The sequence below is a fragment of the Rutidosis leptorrhynchoides genome, chromosome 7, assembly GCF_046630445.1.
Source record: "Rutidosis leptorrhynchoides isolate AG116_Rl617_1_P2 chromosome 7, CSIRO_AGI_Rlap_v1, whole genome shotgun sequence".
NCBI classification, from domain to species: domain Eukaryota; kingdom Viridiplantae; phylum Streptophyta; class Magnoliopsida; order Asterales; family Asteraceae; genus Rutidosis; species Rutidosis leptorrhynchoides.
The window spans coordinates 59,463,956-59,484,023 of NC_092339.1; the positions used below are offsets into that span (position 1 = coordinate 59,463,956).

The 20,068-nt window shown below is 29.7% G+C and overlaps 1 protein-coding gene across 1 annotated transcript; it reads left to right on the forward strand.

The window, feature by feature from the left end:
* Window positions 1-6,658: 6,658 nt before the first annotated feature.
* On the forward strand, window positions 6,659-7,459 carry LOC139859279 (uncharacterized). The gene has a single exon (XM_071848076.1). The coding sequence runs from the start codon at window positions 6,659-6,661 to the stop codon at window positions 7,457-7,459; it is 801 nt and encodes a 266-aa protein (XP_071704177.1).
* Window positions 7,460-20,068: the final 12,609 nt, after the last annotated feature.

Here is a 20,068-nt window from a genome sequence, read left to right on the forward strand (position 1 = left end):
CCCGAATGGTCTTTCCCTAGCAGACCCTAAAGAACTAGTCTTCTCCCCCCATTCTGAATTTTTATTTTTTTTTAGGTTTTTACAAAATGAAGACTGCCTGTGAACTAAACCATGGTCTAATGCAACACGCTTTGATCACTAAACGTAATAATGACATACTACCGAGTGAATTAGTATCAGTAATCAGAGAAAGAATGGACGGAGTTAGAAAAGAATCCAGATGCGAAGATAATAAATTACAATTTGGTAAAGGAAAATCAAAATCCTCAGCGAAAAGAAGAGCACGACACCTAGAAAGATGTCACAAATGCGGAAAATGGTCACATGGAGGTAAATGTTCAAATAATCAAACCTATTCAAATACCGAATTTGTTACTTTATGCAGAGACGGACCGTTCATATGTTTAGAAGAAAAGACACTGAATGCTCGAGGTTACGCCTATGTAGCCATGGAAAACCAATTAAACCGACTATCTTATGAATGGGATAGATCATATAACTAAGAAATCTATTTCACAGGTATGTCTGTACAGTTTTTATTTTTATTTTTATTTTTAACCTTTTGATAATAAACGCTAATTTGTTCGCTAAAAAGTATTAAATTGGTATTGAATAAAATTAGGTTTGGCGACCGAAATTATTGATATCATTCAAAAATTTATTACATCACTGCGAAATTTAACGTTTATTCTTAAGGTATAAATATCTTTAATCAATCAACCCAAAATATTTCAAAAATTCGTCATGAGTTAAATTAGGTCTTGGAACCGAAATTACTTTACCGAAAAGAGGGGCGCATATTTTTGATAATATTTGATTGATTAAAGTGGGATAAAAAGCCAAAAAGATTTTTAATTTTATTTTTACCATATTTTTAAAATTAATATTTAAATCTTAAATTAATATTGTAAACTTTGTAAAAACAATATTTTTAAAATTGTAAATATTTGAAAAATTAATATAAGTTTGGTGTGAATTTTTAATATTAATTTTGAATTTTATATTTAAGTTGTGTGAATTTAAAAACAAAAATTTACTTTATCTCATTAAGTTAAAAATATGATTTTTAAAATTCGTCGTAAGTTGAAGACTAGGTCATTGAACCGAAATTGCTTTACCCGAGGGAGGGACGAGAGTTATTATTATCATTATTTTTAATCTTATTGAATTAAAGTATGCCAAAAACACAAAAAAAAAAAAAAAAAAAAAAACCCTAAAATCTTAGCTTTTAAAACAATCGCTACAAAAAGACAAATTTTAAAATTTTGTCGAATGACGGACTAGGACATCGATCCGAAACGACCTCGTCCTAAATAACAAGAGAAACAAATTTTTAAAATTAATTAATATTTTTTTTATAAGTTAAAGATTTCTAAAAAAAAAAAATCCAATATGTTTGGAAACTTTGGTAAAATTTAATCATTTTTCTACGCAAATCACCCTCAATAATTTAAATTGTTACTGATTTCTTGCAAATGAGGGCATTGCAAGATCTTAAGTGTGGGAAGGGGTTAAATTCTTTCGAATTTTAAAATTTTTATCTTAAACACTGGGTTACCATTAAAAATACTAGTAAAGCAGTAGTTGTATTAGAATCTAGTGTTCTCTGATAATAAAGAACAGCCCTAGTCTTATATACTGACTACCCAATTCTAGTAAAAATTTTCAAAATTTTCAATTAAATGAACTCAAAATCATGTTTATACATATTTATGAACGATAAAACTAGGTTTTAACACCGAAATTATTGTAACCTCAGAAAGGACATAAATTGAGAAACAAACCAAAATGTTAAAATTCATTTAAGAACGGAATAGAGGAGAACAAAAAGGCAAATAAAAGAAAATAAAAGTCAAGTGTGGGAAAATTTACCAAGTTATTTTAAACATATGTAACATATTTCTGTAACAAATAATTTAAGATACTTTTGTTTTGGACTAAATTGACCGTTTTACCCGCAATATTATAATAAAGATAAAAAGATGGATCTACACGATGAATCAATTCCATCATTAAAAGGAAGTAAAGTCTTCCGAAAAAGACACGCGCTTCTTGATTTAGGTCAAGAAGTTGTCGTCCAGACCAGCTGTAGGTTGACGAAAAATCTAGAAAAGTCATCACTAAAATCAGCAGGAAATCCACGGACCTCAGCATTAAACAGGGTCGCCAAGTGGTCAGACTTATCCTAACTATGAGAGGATCTGTCTTGTAAAATGGGGAGGACGCTGTGCAAATTAGCTGGATAAGACTAATGAATCAGATCCCCAGAAAGGATAATCTCCTTAAAGATTAAAAATCAGCTTTTAAGACTGATATTACTCAATCCTTGAGATTGACCTTAAAGATTGAGAATTACAAACTCATGGAATTCAATGATATCTAAACTCGAGCTTGAACGAGAAAATATGTTGATCAAAAATTACAAACCGATTTGTTTTCTGAAAACCCTATTTTCAATGCGTTCATTACCATTGAACGTAAAATCCTAGGAATTCACCTGGAATTCATTAGGTCACCTGAACCAAATCGGGTGTCAACCGTAAGAACGGTGGTTGCATAGCATGGTCGGAGACAGGACCTTGTGCCAGACCGAAAAATTATAGGATGATCTTTACTATTGCTCCTACCAAGGATAGTACTAGCATCCGACACGTTAATAAGACCATAATCATTTGCATGTCACGGGACATTGCCTTAACAGTTTCTTGTTCATCGCTTTCCTTTACAACCGGACGGTAGTTTACCGAAAGGTAATATACGGAACAAGTAAACTGGATGTGTGCTTTCCGATACCGGGATAGCAGTGGATTACACGAACCTAAAAGTTTTTAGCCAAAATATTGATCCACAAATATATTTTGCAACACCAATGATGGATCAAATCAGAAAACTTGTCTAGGGTAAAATCTAGCTTGAATTTTCAAAAGATCAAATGTTTTCATAAAGATCTAATTTTCTTAAAGGATCTAAATTTTTATAGTCATGTGGGACTGTAAACCGCCTTTCAAATGTGCACTTTGCTTTGGAAACCGAAAGTAAATCGGCTATTTGATTGAAAGTGTCGTTGACCTAAACCCAAGGCAACTGTGAATGACACACCCACCTTTAACCACATCGTTACTATCATTGTTCATACCGCCGTATTGAAGTCACTGATGTACAAAGTGTGAAGAATAAAGAAGTGATTCAAGTGTTTTTCATGACTATATTGCTTGAGGACAAGCAACGCTCAAGTGTGGGAATATTGATAATGCCAAAAAGGAACATATATTTCATAGCATTATTCCCCAAGAAAGACAAGATTTTAGTTGCAATTGTTCCATTTTCAAGTAATATTCGTTTATATTAAATAAGTGCGAAGACAAAAGGCGAAAACAACGAATTGAAGACACAAAGGTCCAAAAAGCTCAAAAGTACAAGATACAATTAAAAAGGTTCAAATTATTGATGAGGAACGTCTAAAAACGACAAGAGTACAAGTTACAAAACACAAAGTACACGATATAAAATAGTACGCAAGGGCGTTCGAAAATCCGGAACCGGGACATGAGTCAACTCTCAACGCTCGACGCAACGGTGTAAAAATTATGAGTCAACTATGCACAAGAATAAAATATAATATTTAAATAATTCATAATAAGAATAATAATAAATAATATAAAGTTGTTAATTGAGCATAGTTAAGAGGTCATAAGTGAAAATTTCATTTCATAATTCGCCTATAAAATCAAGTTGTGTCGATCAATTTTATGAACAACTTTTTCTATCCTCTTTTTATCTATATATCGATCAAATATCTATATCTAATATCCAATAACTATATTTATAATTCTCTATCATAATGTTAATGTAATCAGATATAACAATAATCTTAATTTTAATTTTAAATTATGATAATAATAAGATTTATGATAGAGATCGTTTGAGTGTGTAAGTCGAAATTCTGTCCGTGTAACGCTACGCTATTTTTAATCATTGTAAGTTATGTTCAACCTTTTTACATTAATGTCTCGTAGCTAAGTTATTATTATGCTTATTTAAAACGAAGTAATCATGATGTTGGGCTAATTACTAAAATTGGGTAATTGGGCTTTGTACCATAATTGGGGTTTGGACAAAAGAACGACACTTGTGGAAATTAGACTATGGGCTATTAATGGGCTTTATATTTGCTTAACTAAATGATAGTTTGTTAATGTTAATATAAAGATTTACAATTGGGCGTCCCTATAAATTACCATATACACTCAATCGGACACGATGGGCGGGGTATTTATATGTACGAATAATCGTTCATCTAACCGGACACGGGAATGGATTAATAGCCACTAGAATAATTAAAACAGGGGTGAAATTATGTACAAGGACACTTGGTATAATTGATAATAAAATATTAAAACCTTGGGTTACACTCAGTCGACATCCTGGTGTAATTATTAAACAAAGTATTAAAATCTTGTTACAGTTTAAGTCCCCAATTAGTTGGAATATTTAACTTCGGGTATAAGAATAATTTGATGAGGACACTCGCACTTTATATTTATGACTGATGGACTGTTATGGACAAAAACCAAACGGACATATTAAATAATTCAGGACAAAGGACAATTAACCCATGGGCATAAAATTAAAATCAACACGTCAAACATCATGATTACGGAAGTTTAAATAAGCATAATTCTTTTATTTCATATTTAATTTCCTTTATTTTATATTTAATTGCACTTCTAATTATCGCATTTTTATTGTTATTGTATTTAATTGCACTTTTAATTATCGTACTTTTTAATTATCGCAAGTTTATTTTATCGCACTTTTATTATTCGCAATTTCATTATCGTTATTTACTTTATGCTTTAATTTAAGTCTTGTATTTATTTTTAATATTTTACATTTGGTTTTAACTGCGACTAAAGTTTTAAAATCGACAAACCGGTCATTAAACGGTAAAAACCTCCCTTTATAATAATAATATTACTTATATATATATATATATATTTGTATTTTTATAAAAGTAAACTAATATAGCGTTAAGCTTTGTTTAAAAAGATTCCCTGTAGAACGAATCGGACTTACTAAAAACTACACTACTGTACGATTAGGTACACTGCCTATAAGTGTTGTAGCAAGGTTTAAGTATATCCATTCTATAAATAAATAAATATCTTGTGTAAAATTGTATCGTATTTAATAGTATTTCCTGCAAAAATTAATAACTATTTTGTATACACCCCCTACGACATCATATCTATTAGACAAAATTTGTCTTATATGCGATGAATAGTATTATTTACATTTTCGTTTTTCACAAAACTAACTCCCTAACTTTCATTAAAATACAAATCAAACTCCCCACTTTATAGCTATATTCTAAATTATTATTTATCCCATTATTAAAACCAAAAATACTTAATAATAACACTCACCATGCTTTACCGACTTGTACGCTGCGCTCAAACAGTTGGACCCACAGGGGCCACTACTGTGCTACATTAATTTTTTTTTGGTCTCCAACGATAAAAGAAGCAACTTTCGTAAAAGAACCAACCCTTCAATGTTACCAAAAGATGTCGAAAAAAAATTCTTTTTTACAAAAACATCAACTAACTTTTTTTTTTTTTCGTTTTTTCCTTTTCTTCCTCAACGATAAAAGAGGCAACTTTCATAAAAGGAACAACCCTTCAATGCTACCAAAATATGTCAAAAAATTTTTTTTTTTTTTTTACAAAATAGATCAACTAATTTTTTTTAAAAAAAAAAAACTCGAACGCTAAAAGAAGCAACTTTCACAAAATGAACAACCCTTTAATGTTAGATGTCGAAAAAAAAATTCTTTTTTACAAAATAGATCAAGACTTTTTTTTTAACTCGCATTCAAAACGGAGCCCCCGGCGCGAAGCGAGGGCTCCACAACTAGTTATTATATATTCTATGACATGATTGATTGATTGATTGATTGATTGATATTGATATTGATATAATACGTGTCTAGTGTTGACTCAGTTTGATGATGCATATTCAACGACAGAGCTTATAAGAATCGGTATGACCAATTCTATCGGTACGTGCTCGAGCCTGTCACCATCACATTTCCTCGAGGGCGCCGAAGGCAATCTCTCCGGCGTCGCACGCCCTCGAGCGCCCTCGGTTTACTCGCCCTGCACTATGTCATTTCTACGCATGTTTGAGAACGAGTATTTGTTGTGTTTGTTGTTATTTAACGGCTATATAGCCGTTGAATATATATTTTTTTCAATACCACCACTATATATATATATATATATATATATATATATATATATATATATATATATATATATATATATATATATATATATATATATATATATCACACTTTTAGTCTCATCTCAACCAACATATATATCCTCAATATTTACTCAACAATCACCAAAATTCCTTCAAAATTGGATAGTCTCAAAAAATTTGCAATAGATGCTGCGAGTTCGGATTTCGGTACTGTCGCACTCGATATGCTTGATATGATAGATCAAGAAGAAGAAGAAATCGTTCAACCGATCCCAAGAGCACCTAGAAGATTTTTATTAAGAGACCGAGAGGGAAGGGTATGCCGTTATGGAACGATTATTTTTCCGATAATCCCATTTTTCTCGGGGATTATTTTCGCAGACGTTATAGAATGAGTCGGCCACTGTTCATACGCATATGCCAAGATATAATTGATTATTCTCAAGAACCTATTCCAGATTATTTTTTATATTTTTGTCAAAGGCGAGATGCTACCGAGTTACTTGGTTTCAATGTTTTTCAAAAATGCACATCCGCAATACGACAATCAGCGTACGGTACTGCACCTGATGCTTTTGATGAGTACTTACATATGGGTCAACAAACGTCATACGATTGTTTGAATAATTTTTGTAAAATTGTATTTCATTTGTACGCTAATGAATATTTGAGAAAACCGACTCCACAAGACGTACAACGTCTTGTAACCGCGCATGCTGAAATACACGATTTTTCAGGTATGTTGGGTAGTCTAGATTGCATGCATTGGGCATGGAAAAATTGCCCATATAGATACAAAGGCCATTATACAAGAGGTGATCATGGATACCTAACTATCATGTTAGAAGCGGTTGCATCGTATGACTTATGGATTTGGCACGCTTACTTTGGTCCCTCAAGTTCAAACAACGACATCAATGTGCTTAATCAATCTGATTTATTTAACGATCTACTTCAAGACACGGCACCTGCGTGTAATTTTTCGGTTAGTGGGTGTAATTTCAATAAAGGTTATTATTTAACCGATGAGATATATCCTGAATGGGCGACTTTGGTTAAGTCTTTCAAAAGTTCACCAACACCTGAGGCAACAAAATTTAAGAGGTTTCAAGAAGCTGCCCGAAAAGATATTGAACGGGCCTTCGAAGTGCTTCAAGGTCGTTGGGCAATAATTAAAAACCCTTCCCGATAATTCTATGTTGAAAGAATTCGAAGAATTATACACACTTGTGTTATATTACACAATATGATCACCGAGGACAACAGAAGGGCAATGTGTGACCTTGAAGAAAATTATAGGCCCGCTCGTCGTCCAAGAAAATCTATTTAGGAAAGGGTTCAAGCACACATTCGCGCTAATAAAGAATTGCGAGATTCAACCATTCATCATATACTACGACAAAAGCTCATCGAACGCATTTGGAATCTTCCGACGGGATTTCATATTCGACACGTACCAGAAGTGGGACCTTCCGGTACAACCGCCAATGATGAGCAAGACGAAGACGATGAAAAATACGAAGAAGAAGACGAGGACGACAATTGTGATTAAGATGACGAGTAGTTTGCTAGTTTTTGATTTATGTTTAAGTTTATGTAATTTTTAATTTATCTTCAAGTTTATATCGTTTTTTTCATAAAAATGTAACCGTATGTTTGTTGTTTAATAAATGTGATGTTAAAAAACAATTATTTATTTGTTACTTAAAAATAATATTAATATTAATAATAAAAAATTAATAATAATAATAATAATAATTAATGATAATAATAATAATAATAATAATAATAATAATAATAATAATAATAATAATTTGATGAAGTATGTCATGGTTGACAATGGTGTGTTATGGGAGTGTTATGAGAGGAAGTGGTGAGGAAGGATGAGAGAGAAAGCTGACGTAGCGCTGAGGAAGTGTTGAGAAATGCGTCATGGTTGGGATTGGTCTAAGTTTATCCAGCAAATTACAATTTTTAAATACTCTGCGCTTGTTCGTGGTATGTGACAAATTTTTTACTATAGTATTATGATACTACATATATAGTGAAATATAGCTTTATACTGTAAAGTTTTATGGTGACTAATCTAAATATATATTAACTTTTAGAATTTTCTTATAATTTTCTAAGTACTTCTTAAATTAAATTTTGCCTAACTTGATTATAAGATTTGCTTTTACCAATATATGGTATATGAGATGTTTTGATGTGAACTTTGAAACTCCTAAGTTTTATGAAAAGATTTATATCTAATAAAAAATTTCGTTTAATTAATAGGGATTACAACTTTTAAATGAAGAGAAAAAAATTAAAAGACGTATAAAAATATATTAAAGCTGCTAGAACTAGTGTTTGATAAAAAAAATTTTTAACTTCTGTCATTTTATACTTTAATATAACAGTTTCAGCTACTCTGATAAACACTTAAATACATACTCCTTTCGTCCCAAATATGTGGTCCATTATTCTTTTTTGAGATGTCCCAAGTTAATTGTCCACTTTCATAAAAAATAATGTGATAAATTCTTTTATGCCCCTATTTTATATATAAAAAATAAAAAGATAGGTAAAAGGTAAAGAGTAAGACTGAAAAGTTAATAATAAAATACATGTGACAGTCAGTTTTTCAAAATTGTGTGTTTTTTGTCTGAGGATAATAGATTTGAAAATGATGAAGTATAAAAAACTATTGTAACAACTACCACCTATTAGCTACAAACCTTCAGTTACATGCTATCAACTATAAGCTACCAGTTATAAGCTATCAGCTAATTTTAACAAACATACTCCTAATCTTTTTAGTGTTTATATATTACAAGTTCCGTCACTAAGCTCCATCACTATGCACGAGGTTGCAAAATTCGCTATTCGGGGATTAATCGGTCGGGACTTTGGAAGGATTAATCGGTAATTCGGGGAATAATCGGAGATTAATCGGATTGTACTGTATGCATTTAAATGTTAAATTTTTGAAATTATATGTGTAACTATAGAAAAAAACATAAATATTAAGATAATTTTTAACATAATTGTCTAAAATTGTTCATTTTGCTTCAAAACTATAAAATTCTAGTTTAAATTCATGTTAAAATGTTAACCATTTTTGACTTTGACTGACTTTGATTATCAAATTTGATTTTGATCCATCAATTTACGTTGACCGTTTAATTAAACGGATTTTTAGAAATCGGAACGGATTGCTCCTAAAAATGATTAATCGGGGATTAATTGGCGAGTAATCGGGTTTTTTACAACACTGACTATGCATATGTAGATCTTAGTAGCAGTTAATTAGATGTCATAGTCGTCCTAAATTTTTAACGGCAAAGATTTTATATAATTATGGCATTTAACAATAAATATGTCATTCAACTTGTGGTTCACGTTTAATCGTTGTGCATGAGTGTTCATTGGTTCGATTTTCAGTTTGTTCAGTGTATTCGGCTTTGAAATTTTTTTGGGCAAAACCGAAAACCGAATTCGAAATGACATCTTAACCGAAGCCGAAAACTGAAAACCGAATTCGGTTCGGTTTCGGTTAAAACCGAAAATCATGAGAAAAATCAAAACCATGGTAGTTTAATTGTGACGTTACTGACGTCTTAGTTATTTACAACCTAAAACAACGATGTAGTATTAAATAATCAAGAATTCGATAATTTATTAATATTTACAGTTTAAGTGTGACGTTTACTGCTTCTATTATTAAGAAGATGAACATAAGAATTTGTGCAACATAAATATAACGTAGGCTACCTAATCGTCATATGAGTGAAAACCTATTTAGATGATTGGATCCAAAAATATAATGACATTAAAACATAAATATACAAATTATATTTATTAAAATTTTTGAATTCGGTTTTCGGTTAAACCGACTTCAGAATTTTCAAAACCGAACCGAAAACCGAATTTAAATTCGGTTTCGGTTTTACTCGATCCGAAAATCGTTTTTCAAATTCAGTTTCGATTTTTTTTTTGGTTTGATTCCGATTTGATTTTCGGTTTAAACGGTTTCAAACCAAATACTGACAACCCCTAGTGCATGTACCAAATAAATAGCATTCAGCTCGTGGTTCACGTTTATTAATTATTAGTGTCCTCCAGTGGCGATTTCAGAATCGAAGCTCAATTGGGTCACGATTTTTTTTCTAGTACCAATTATGTTTGGATTCTATTTTAATCGTTATTTACCAGAAGAAAAAAAAACTACAAATTCAAAATATGGATGAGTCCGACTAATTAAATTTAGTGGTATCATATACAATTTAAAGAAAAAACTATAAATTCGGAAAAATATATGGGGTCTTGTAGTTAAATTCAGTGGTGTCATATACATTTTAAATAATATTTTTTGAACAAAATTTTTAAACTAGCGGTGTCCCGTGACCCCACGGATCACAAGGTAAACTCGCTGGTGTCCTCCCTTAATGAAAATATATGCGGAGTATTTCTAGGCATCTAGCTAATTGCGTAGGTGCTGTTTGGTTTTTAAAAATGTTTTTATTTGAAGATCTGCAGACCACGTTTGCAAAGAAGATGTGACATTAAAGTCTGTATACTAAATAGTGAAGACTGTTTGTTTTTATATATGCAAATCAACTTAATTATGTCTGCAGCACTTAGAAGCAAATTTATAAGTCTGCGAGCTTGCAAACAGAATAAGACATTATTTTATGTTATGTTTTCAGAAAAACAAACACTCTGCAGTGAAAACGTTTGTGAGTGCACAAACATAAGACATTATCCGATCTGTAGACTGAAAGACAAGTAACACCTTACTTAAATTCAAACAGCTTGTTATTAATTTGGTTCAAAGATAGTAACTATTAAGCTAAGCTTGCCGTTTGTAGTTTCTTACAATAACGTTAATTAACAACAATAATTATGAATAAAATGAGTAAAAGAGTAAAATCGATAACAATTCACAGACCGGTTAAATACGACTAGTAATGTAGATTATATTAAATTTAGGTATTTCATTTTAAATAGTTTGTAGTACTCCTAAATCTTTTAATTTATTTGACAATAAAAGGAGATATGTTTAGGAGATATGTTTGCTGAGTTTTTCACATTGAACTGAATTATAAACACTTCAACACCCGGTGTTAAACCATTTATATCTATCTATACTATCTATAATAACAAACATAAAAATAGGTCGTATACAATTCTAACTTTTAATCCTAGCCTTCTTTTTCTAAGCATCAATCTAATCTAGACCCTTAAAATGTCCATATCATAATTATGACCTCATAATCTCAATGTTTAGAATAATATGACTAAAATAACCTTAATCTTTCAAAAAGGACGGGATCAATTGTGAAAAAAATCTATACTAAGGTAATCATATATTTATTTCAATTAATTTGAATTATTGTATTCAGATCACATCATGTGAAAGTTTCACGAATGTCTGATCTTATATGATTTACTCATATAAGATGCTACCAAAAAATCACGCGAGATTTAATGGAAAAGGAAAATTAGGGTTTCAAAACTTTTCATTGATACAGTTTTTCCCAATTATTTCCAACCCTAGATTCAACCTCAATTTCTATCTAATCAAAATCAGAAAACAAACATCTATTGGATGAGATCATCAACCAATCGGTTCATTATGCCGAGTGATTTGAGACTATGAGTTTCAATGCTGTATTGGAAATCCGGGAGATCTTACAAACGACTACGAGTCGGTTCAAATCACTAAATTCCATCGATTGTTGAAGATTATGCAATATAAACGAACCCTAATGTCTATGAAATCGGTATGCTATTCATATAAACAATATGTTATTTAGTCGATTATAAGGTTACTGTTGAATCATGTCATCAAATACTTTCAGTTTAGTGAATAAATAAATCATTATCTCGATTTTGCAAGTTCATAAAAAATGCAGTGCCCGAAAATCGTTATCTCGACTTTGTTTGCTTATGATTAGGATTTCAGTCTCAACTTTATCTCGATTTTACATTTGCGGCAAATCGTTATCCAAATCTGAATCGTTTTACATTTCTATGCAATAGGTACTGAAGTTGTACATTCAGGTTCATGTTGGGGGGATTCTGGCTACATGATGGGTCAGACCTTCAATTACCATCTCTGATTATAATGGTATCTTCAATTTTTTACTTGCATTTATGATGTTCATGCAATATAGCCTACCTTAATATTTTACGATGAAGTCTGCTAGAAAATGGGTTATGATGCATATAGTGAGTTAAACTAATTAGTAAAGATGCATGGAAGTACAAATGAATATCCCAGGGCTAAGGTAGAGTGATAAAGTCTTAAACTGTCATCAGTTACATAGCAACTAAATGTACAGTATGATATTCATTAACAACTCTTGAAAAAGAAACTCAATGATGAATTGTGTGCTTTTTGGTGACAAACTTATGTTGTTAGATGTGATCCTAAAACTACAAAGGCTATAAATAGTTTGTTAAGTAACTAATTAGCGTGATTTTGTAGAGTTCCGATAAAGATACACGTAATGAGATTTGACGAGAGATAAAAGCGAGCTAAGAAGGTTTCCAGTGGTATTTTACCTTGCATGTATTCATTTAAGGGTGGTAATTTTGTAGATAGTAATAGCGAATCTTTATATTCTATGTGACACGAGCCTCTTCACTAATGAAGTTTACTTTGCACATTTTTTTTATTTTTTTTTATTTTGAAAAAACAGTGATTGCTTTGGTATATTGTATTTCACGTTTGGCGTTAAAAGAAACTCTTAAGGTTGCTATATATTACACTGTATAAGTTGATTGAGTTTTGTTTTTGCTGTTACAGTAGTTTGCCATCAATGAATTTCTGAAACCCGCTGAAGATGAACGAGTTATATAGCAACTGCTTTTAAGGTCAAGTGCAGTCAAATAGATGAAATGCACATCGAAGTGGCTGTGCAAAAAGACAATAGACTATCCGTCCCTTTCATATTGGTTAGTCATTTTTTTTTATGTTATTACCATACATGGCAGTTGGACAGATGGGCGAGTTGGTTAATGGGTTAAAAAGAGCGATTTGTGCATGGGTCATCTTATGTTATAATTATTGCTTTGTACACGGTACAATACTTTGACATCTTATAGCGAGTTGAAAGGCTTTCACTGAAGCGTACATAGAGCAGCTAAACATGGTTGTTCCCGTTGGTTCTGTTATGCTGAAATATAACGTGGGTTTATCCTATGTTGGTTTCTATAGATAGTAAAAATGGGCGGGTCAGGTGGGTTTTACAAGGTCAAAAGAACCAATCTTTTGACTATATAAAACATGGTTTGTTAACCTATCTTTGATCTTTTGTCCATTTATAGTAGTTGAATATTTGTAACCAATTACGGTTTGTTTAAAATAAGTCCGACAAACATCGATCAATTCACTTACAAATGTGATATTGCATAATCAACGATAAAAACTAATCAACAATAAAAACAATGATTAATTGATAGTCTGAATTGTTATTTAATAAAATATAATAGAATAATAGATTTTATGAAAAGTTATTAGGAATTAACGTGTTTGAAGTCTGGTTGATCAAACATAAGTTAATTGTTATGAACCCGGAATCTATAGATTCAAACATCATTTTAAAATAGTATCCGATGTGTGATAACTTTAACCGTTTGGTCTTGCTTGCAAATAATATGAACTGATTATGTTTGCCTAATTGCTATACATTTGCATATGATTTTGAAAGGTTTCAACCATGGTTACTGGAGAATTGTATACCAAAATGGAACATTTTTTTGGATTTGAATGGCCTTTTTAATGTTGTTAGGCTTCTAATGGCCCGTTTAATAAGACAAATGTGTGCTTCATGTTAATTGTTTCCATAAGAGCTAATGGTCTTTGGTGATGGTTATCCATTTGTAAAAACTAAAATTTCATTATCAATGTCTTTATATCTAAAGCTACTTAACTTAAATTTTCAAACTTTTGATGTGTGCGAGGGTGTATACGAAATACTATTAATTTTATTACGAAATACTATTAAATACGATACAATTTTACACAAGCTATTTATTTATTTATTGAATGAATATACCTAAACCTTGCTACAACACTTATAGGCAGTGTACCTAATTGTAGAGTAGTGTAGTTTTTAGTAAGTCCGGTTCGTTCCACATGGAGCTAGCTGAGTTTAACGCTATATATATTTTAAACTATATTTGTATATATATATATATATATATATATATATATATATATATATATATAAGTAGTAGTATTATTATTATAAAGGGGGGTTTTTACCGTTTAATGACCGGTTTATCGATTTTACGTCTTAAGTCGCAATTAAAACCTAATGTAAAATATTAAATATAAATATAACTTAATTTAAAGCGTAAAATAAATGACGATAAATAAAAATGCGATAAATAAAAGTACAGTAATTTAAAGTACGATAAATAAAATTACGATAAATAAAATGACGGTAAATAAAAGTACGATGAGATATAAATTAAGAGAATTATGCTTATTTAAACTTCCGTAATCATGATGTTTGACGTGTTGATTTTAATTTATTACCAAGGGTTAATTGTCCTTTGTCCTGGATTATTCAATATGTCCATCTGGTTTTGTCCATAATAGTCCATCGGTCATAATTATAAAGTGCGAGAGTCTTCGTCAAATTACCCTTATACCCGAAGTCAAATATTCCAACTAATTGGGGACTTAAACTGTAACAAGGTCTTAATACTTTGTTTAGTGAATACACCAGGTTATCGACTGCGTGTAATCTAAGGTTTTAATACTTTGTTAACAATTACACCAATTACCCTTGAATGTAATCCACCCCTGTTTTAATGAGTCCAGTGACTATTAATCCATCCCCGTGTGAAATGCCCCGTTCATATACATTATAAACGATTCACAATAGTTGATTACATCGCGAGGTATTTGACCTCTATATGATACATTCTACAAACATTGCATTCGTTTTTAAAAGACAAACTTTATTCACATCTAAAGTTGACGGCATGCTTACCATTTCATAATACATCCAACTATAATTGACTTAGTAATAATCTTGATGAAATCAATGACTCGAATGCAATGTCTTTCAAAATATGCCATGAATGACTCCAAGTAATATCCTTAAAATGAGCTAATGCACAGCGAAAGATTTCTTTCAAATCTGAGAATAAACATGCTTTCAAGTGTCAACCAAAAGGTTGGTGAGTTCATTAGTTTATCATAATCATTCATTTCCATTATTTTAATAAACCACAAGATTTTTATTAAACATAATTCCAAAAGCAGAATCCTCTCGTCTGCATAAAGGTAAAATCATTTCCAATAATATATTCGACCACAAGATTTTCATTTTTCATAAACATTATCCTCAAGCAGAATCCTCTCGTCTGCATTAAGGTAAAATCATTCATATGGTGAACACCTGATAACCGACATTAACAAGATGCATATAGAATATCCCCAAAACAGAATCCTCTCATCTGTATAACAGAATCCTCTCGTCTGTATAAAAATCGAAGTACTAAAGCATCCGTACCTCGGATGGGGTTTGTTAGGCCCATAGATCTATCTTTAGGATTCGCATCAATTAGGGGTACTGTTCCCTAATTCTTAGGTTACCAAGCTAAAGGGGTGATATTCGATTTCGATAATCCAACCATAGAATGTAGTTTTGAGTACTTGTGTATATTTTGTCAAACATTTATAAAAACAGCGCATGTATTCTCAGTCCCAAAAATATATACTGCAAAAACATTTAAAAGGGAGCAAATGAAACTCACCATACTGTATTTTGTAATAAAAATACATATGACATCATTGAACAAGTGCAATGTTGGCCTTGGATTCACGAACCTATATTAATTATATATATTTATATGTTTGATCAATATCTGCCTAACAATTTAGGTCAAGTCGTAGTGTATCACAATCCTAATGCTCGAGACTAAATATGCAAAAGTTAACAAAAGTCATATTGACCCAAATGTCTTCCAAAATTTATACATGATTATTATATAGTTTAAATATAGTCATTTTATTTATTTAAATATTTTTAATAGATTTTATTAAAGTAAATAATATAGTTCTTTTATTAATAAATAAAATTTTATATTAAAATTTATATAATAAAAATATACTTTTATATATCTTAAGTAATAAAATTTATAAAGTTCATTTAATATCATAAAAATAATATAATAGGTATTATTAATGTAATTATATTATACATAGTAAAATATCTTTGTATCACATAGTTATTTGATAAAATAATATTGATAATAATAATAATAATTAAAAGTTGTATTATTTTGTAATAATTATTATTATTCTACTAATAAAAATAACAATAATTATATTTTCTAAAAATGATAAAATGATAATTTTTATTAATAATAGTACTAAAATGATTATAATAATGATATTTCATATTAACAATGATATTTTTATTAAAAATAATAATTTTAGTAAAAATGATAGTTTTAATATTAATAATACTTTTAATAATAATAATAGTAAAATAATTAAAACGATAATTTTCCTTTAAATCAATATCTTATAATATCTTAATTTCATCATGATAATCATACTCATTATTTCCTAATCGCTTCGTTTAATAGCTTTTAGTCGTCTTTTATATCGCGTTCATATTAATAATAATAGTAATAATAATAATTAGATGTTACTAATATTAGTTTTAATTATAATATACTAATAATAATAATATTAATGATAATACTAATAACTATTTGAATGATAATAATAATAATAATAATAATAATAATAATAATAATAATAATAATAATAATAATAATAATAATAAGATTATAACGACGATAATAACGACGATAATAATAATCATTTTTAATAATAATACAAAAATTCAATTGACTATAACTTCTAAACCGTTCATCGAAACCATTCGATATCTAAATGAAAAGTTCTCAAATTTTCACTAGCTTTCCAACGACATGCATATCATATACCTTATCTTAATAGCATATGTATTTAATTCAAGATTCGACATAACCTATATAACGACAATTTCGAACGTATAAGCATGCATAATCCTATATATATATACTCGAGCACTAGTCAGGGATACACTAATAATATATAAAAGGTAAGTTATGAGTGCTCACGTATCAATATTGAGATTCAATATTGCAGGAAAAGTACGTAGACGCAACGGAGATGATAAACACTAGTTTGACTCACGAGCAATACTCCCGAACCATACCCATAACCTCCATATCTATAACACATAATTTTCTTAGCTCTATCCCGCTCGAAAAACAATTTCAAAATCACTCGGACAGCACTCCGTCGTAATATTTTATGTATACTAATAATATCTTGAAATAATACGGAGTAAATATATATATGTAAATCGATTGAGAGAGTTTAGAGAAAAATATTTTCAAGTTTGTATGAAATAATGAAACCTATTGAATTCTATTTATAATAGACTTTTGAATTATTAAAGTGAATTATTAAAGTATGAATTATTAAAGTGAATTATTAAAGTATGAATTATTAAAGTGAATTATTAAAGTATGAATTATTAAAGTGAATTATTAAAGTTAAAGTAAAGTAAAAATAAAGTAAATGTAAAGTTTAAGTATAGTAAAAGTAGAAAACTATGTACGTATAATACGCGTATAAATATATATAATATTAATTTAAATCGTTATATATATTTAATAAAATAAAATATAAATATCGTTATCTTTATCATACTGGTTAAGTAATGAGTTGTCAAAAGTGGTTCTAGATATTTATAAAAGTTATATACATTTTAATAATAAAGTTCTTTTTAAACTGAAAACATTTTAGTACGTTTGAAACTAAATCAAATAAATATGATAATTTTGTTTTCCAAAACTAAATATATTTAAGAATCATTTTGTTTAAAGGTTAAAATAATGGAAATCGTTATATCATAGAACGTTTTAGAAAAGTAGAATCATATATATTCATAATAGGTTTCAAGTTTTTTAAATTATAGTCTGTTGGTGAAGCATGCGATAAAGTTCAAAGGTTAAATAAACGTATGAAATCATCTTAATGAAAAATGTCGAGTTACTTAACTTGTCGATATCCAACATCTAAGTTATTTACACTCCACGTTCTTACTTATAAATCGCTTTACCATTTTTCGAATGTTGTCAAAAAGAATAGATTTTTTAAATCACAGTGGACCTCATAATATAGACCCGTAATCATATCACAATGTATCTGATAAATCAATCATTTGATATTATCTTCTAATTCCATCGATAAACATATTGAAATAAATACATTCATGTAAAGTATTATACGTTTAATGCTTTATTAATATTCTTAAGTTATAATATATATACATATTTATTTATATATAACGGTTCGTGAATTGTCAAAATTTGGTCGAGGTTATAATGAATGTATGAACACAATTTAAAATTCTTGAGATTTAACTTAACAAACTTTGCTTATCGTGTTGGAATAATATAAAGATAAAGTTTAAATTTGGTTGAAAATTTTCGGGTTATCACAGTACCTACCCGTTAAAGAAATTTCATCTCGAAATTTGAATGGGATGGTCATGACTGACAATAAGTATGTTTTCATGACGTATACGAGTTGGAAATTAGAGTTTTATTATCATCAAGTAATATAGATAAAGCAATTTGATTTTTGTGAAGAGTACGAGTGAAGTTATCACAAAAGAATGAAATGAGTAAATGCACGTTCTTTTTAACCAATGACATAGTCACGGTTGATTTCCGAAATTCAAGGAATTTAGAGAAAATCTTCGTAATAAGATTTGGTTCTTCGGTAATTAAGGAAGTTAGGATCCGCTTTGATTAAATGCGATATTCTGTTTTGATTTCTCTGTCAGATATTTTACTATATATCCACCTCCTTCGTTTCCTTATTTCCACAACTCACGCCTTTTATTCTTTCTCCCTCAATTCATACTTTATAGCATTCGCTAATATGCTCTATCCAGTTTTGATTCTTGATATACTCCTAACTTTCATATCTATCATTCTTCTTTTTCATCTGCCGTCGGAAGAATCTATTTACTTCTACTATACTCTTGGTTTTATAGTGTTTTTAGTTCTTCCGTGTCTTTATATTGCTATATGCATCGATATATATGGTTTGTAATTTATGGGTTGTTATTGGGTTTTATATCTTCCCTTATACTTCAAAGTCCCTGCTTCTGTCTTCTATAATCATTGTCATCCATAGTTAATACTCCCTCCTATTTGCTGCGATTTATACTCCAATTTCCATTTTGGAGCTTTGTCCTTTCATTTCTTCTTTTTGCGATTAAGCATCGCTTGTAATGGTCCATAATTCGCATATATAAATTTCGGAATGAACATTGTTAATGTTCTAAGAATGAAATGGTAATGGCACGGTCTTGATTTGTTAAATTACCATAATACCCTGGAAAAGACCGAATCATCAAGAAATATTTTCTTAATACTTTAGAGGTTAAATAGAATACAAGAGTCGTGTAACATGGCACATGATGATGTTATGATCTGTGAATCATCACGTTCCATTTAAAAACTCAGCATGACTTACTATAATATAATTACGTTGATCAAGTGTCATTATATTATACTAACTCATGCTTCAGTTCCCAACACTACTTCAATAGTATACATATTTTAAATTCGAATTTTTCAGAATTTAGAAACTAAAATAGTTTCTTTTATGATGTAACACAGATAGCGCAAAGAGATAAATGATTTCGAATAATAATAGTTATGAAGATATCTTCAGAAACATTGAAGATATTTATAATGAAAGATATGATGATATCTT

Excerpts from the sequence above, each read along its gene's own strand:
- LOC139859279 (XM_071848076.1), top strand. The coding sequence starts at position 6,659 with ATGAGTCGGCCACTGTTCATACGCATATGCCAAGATATAATTGATTAT.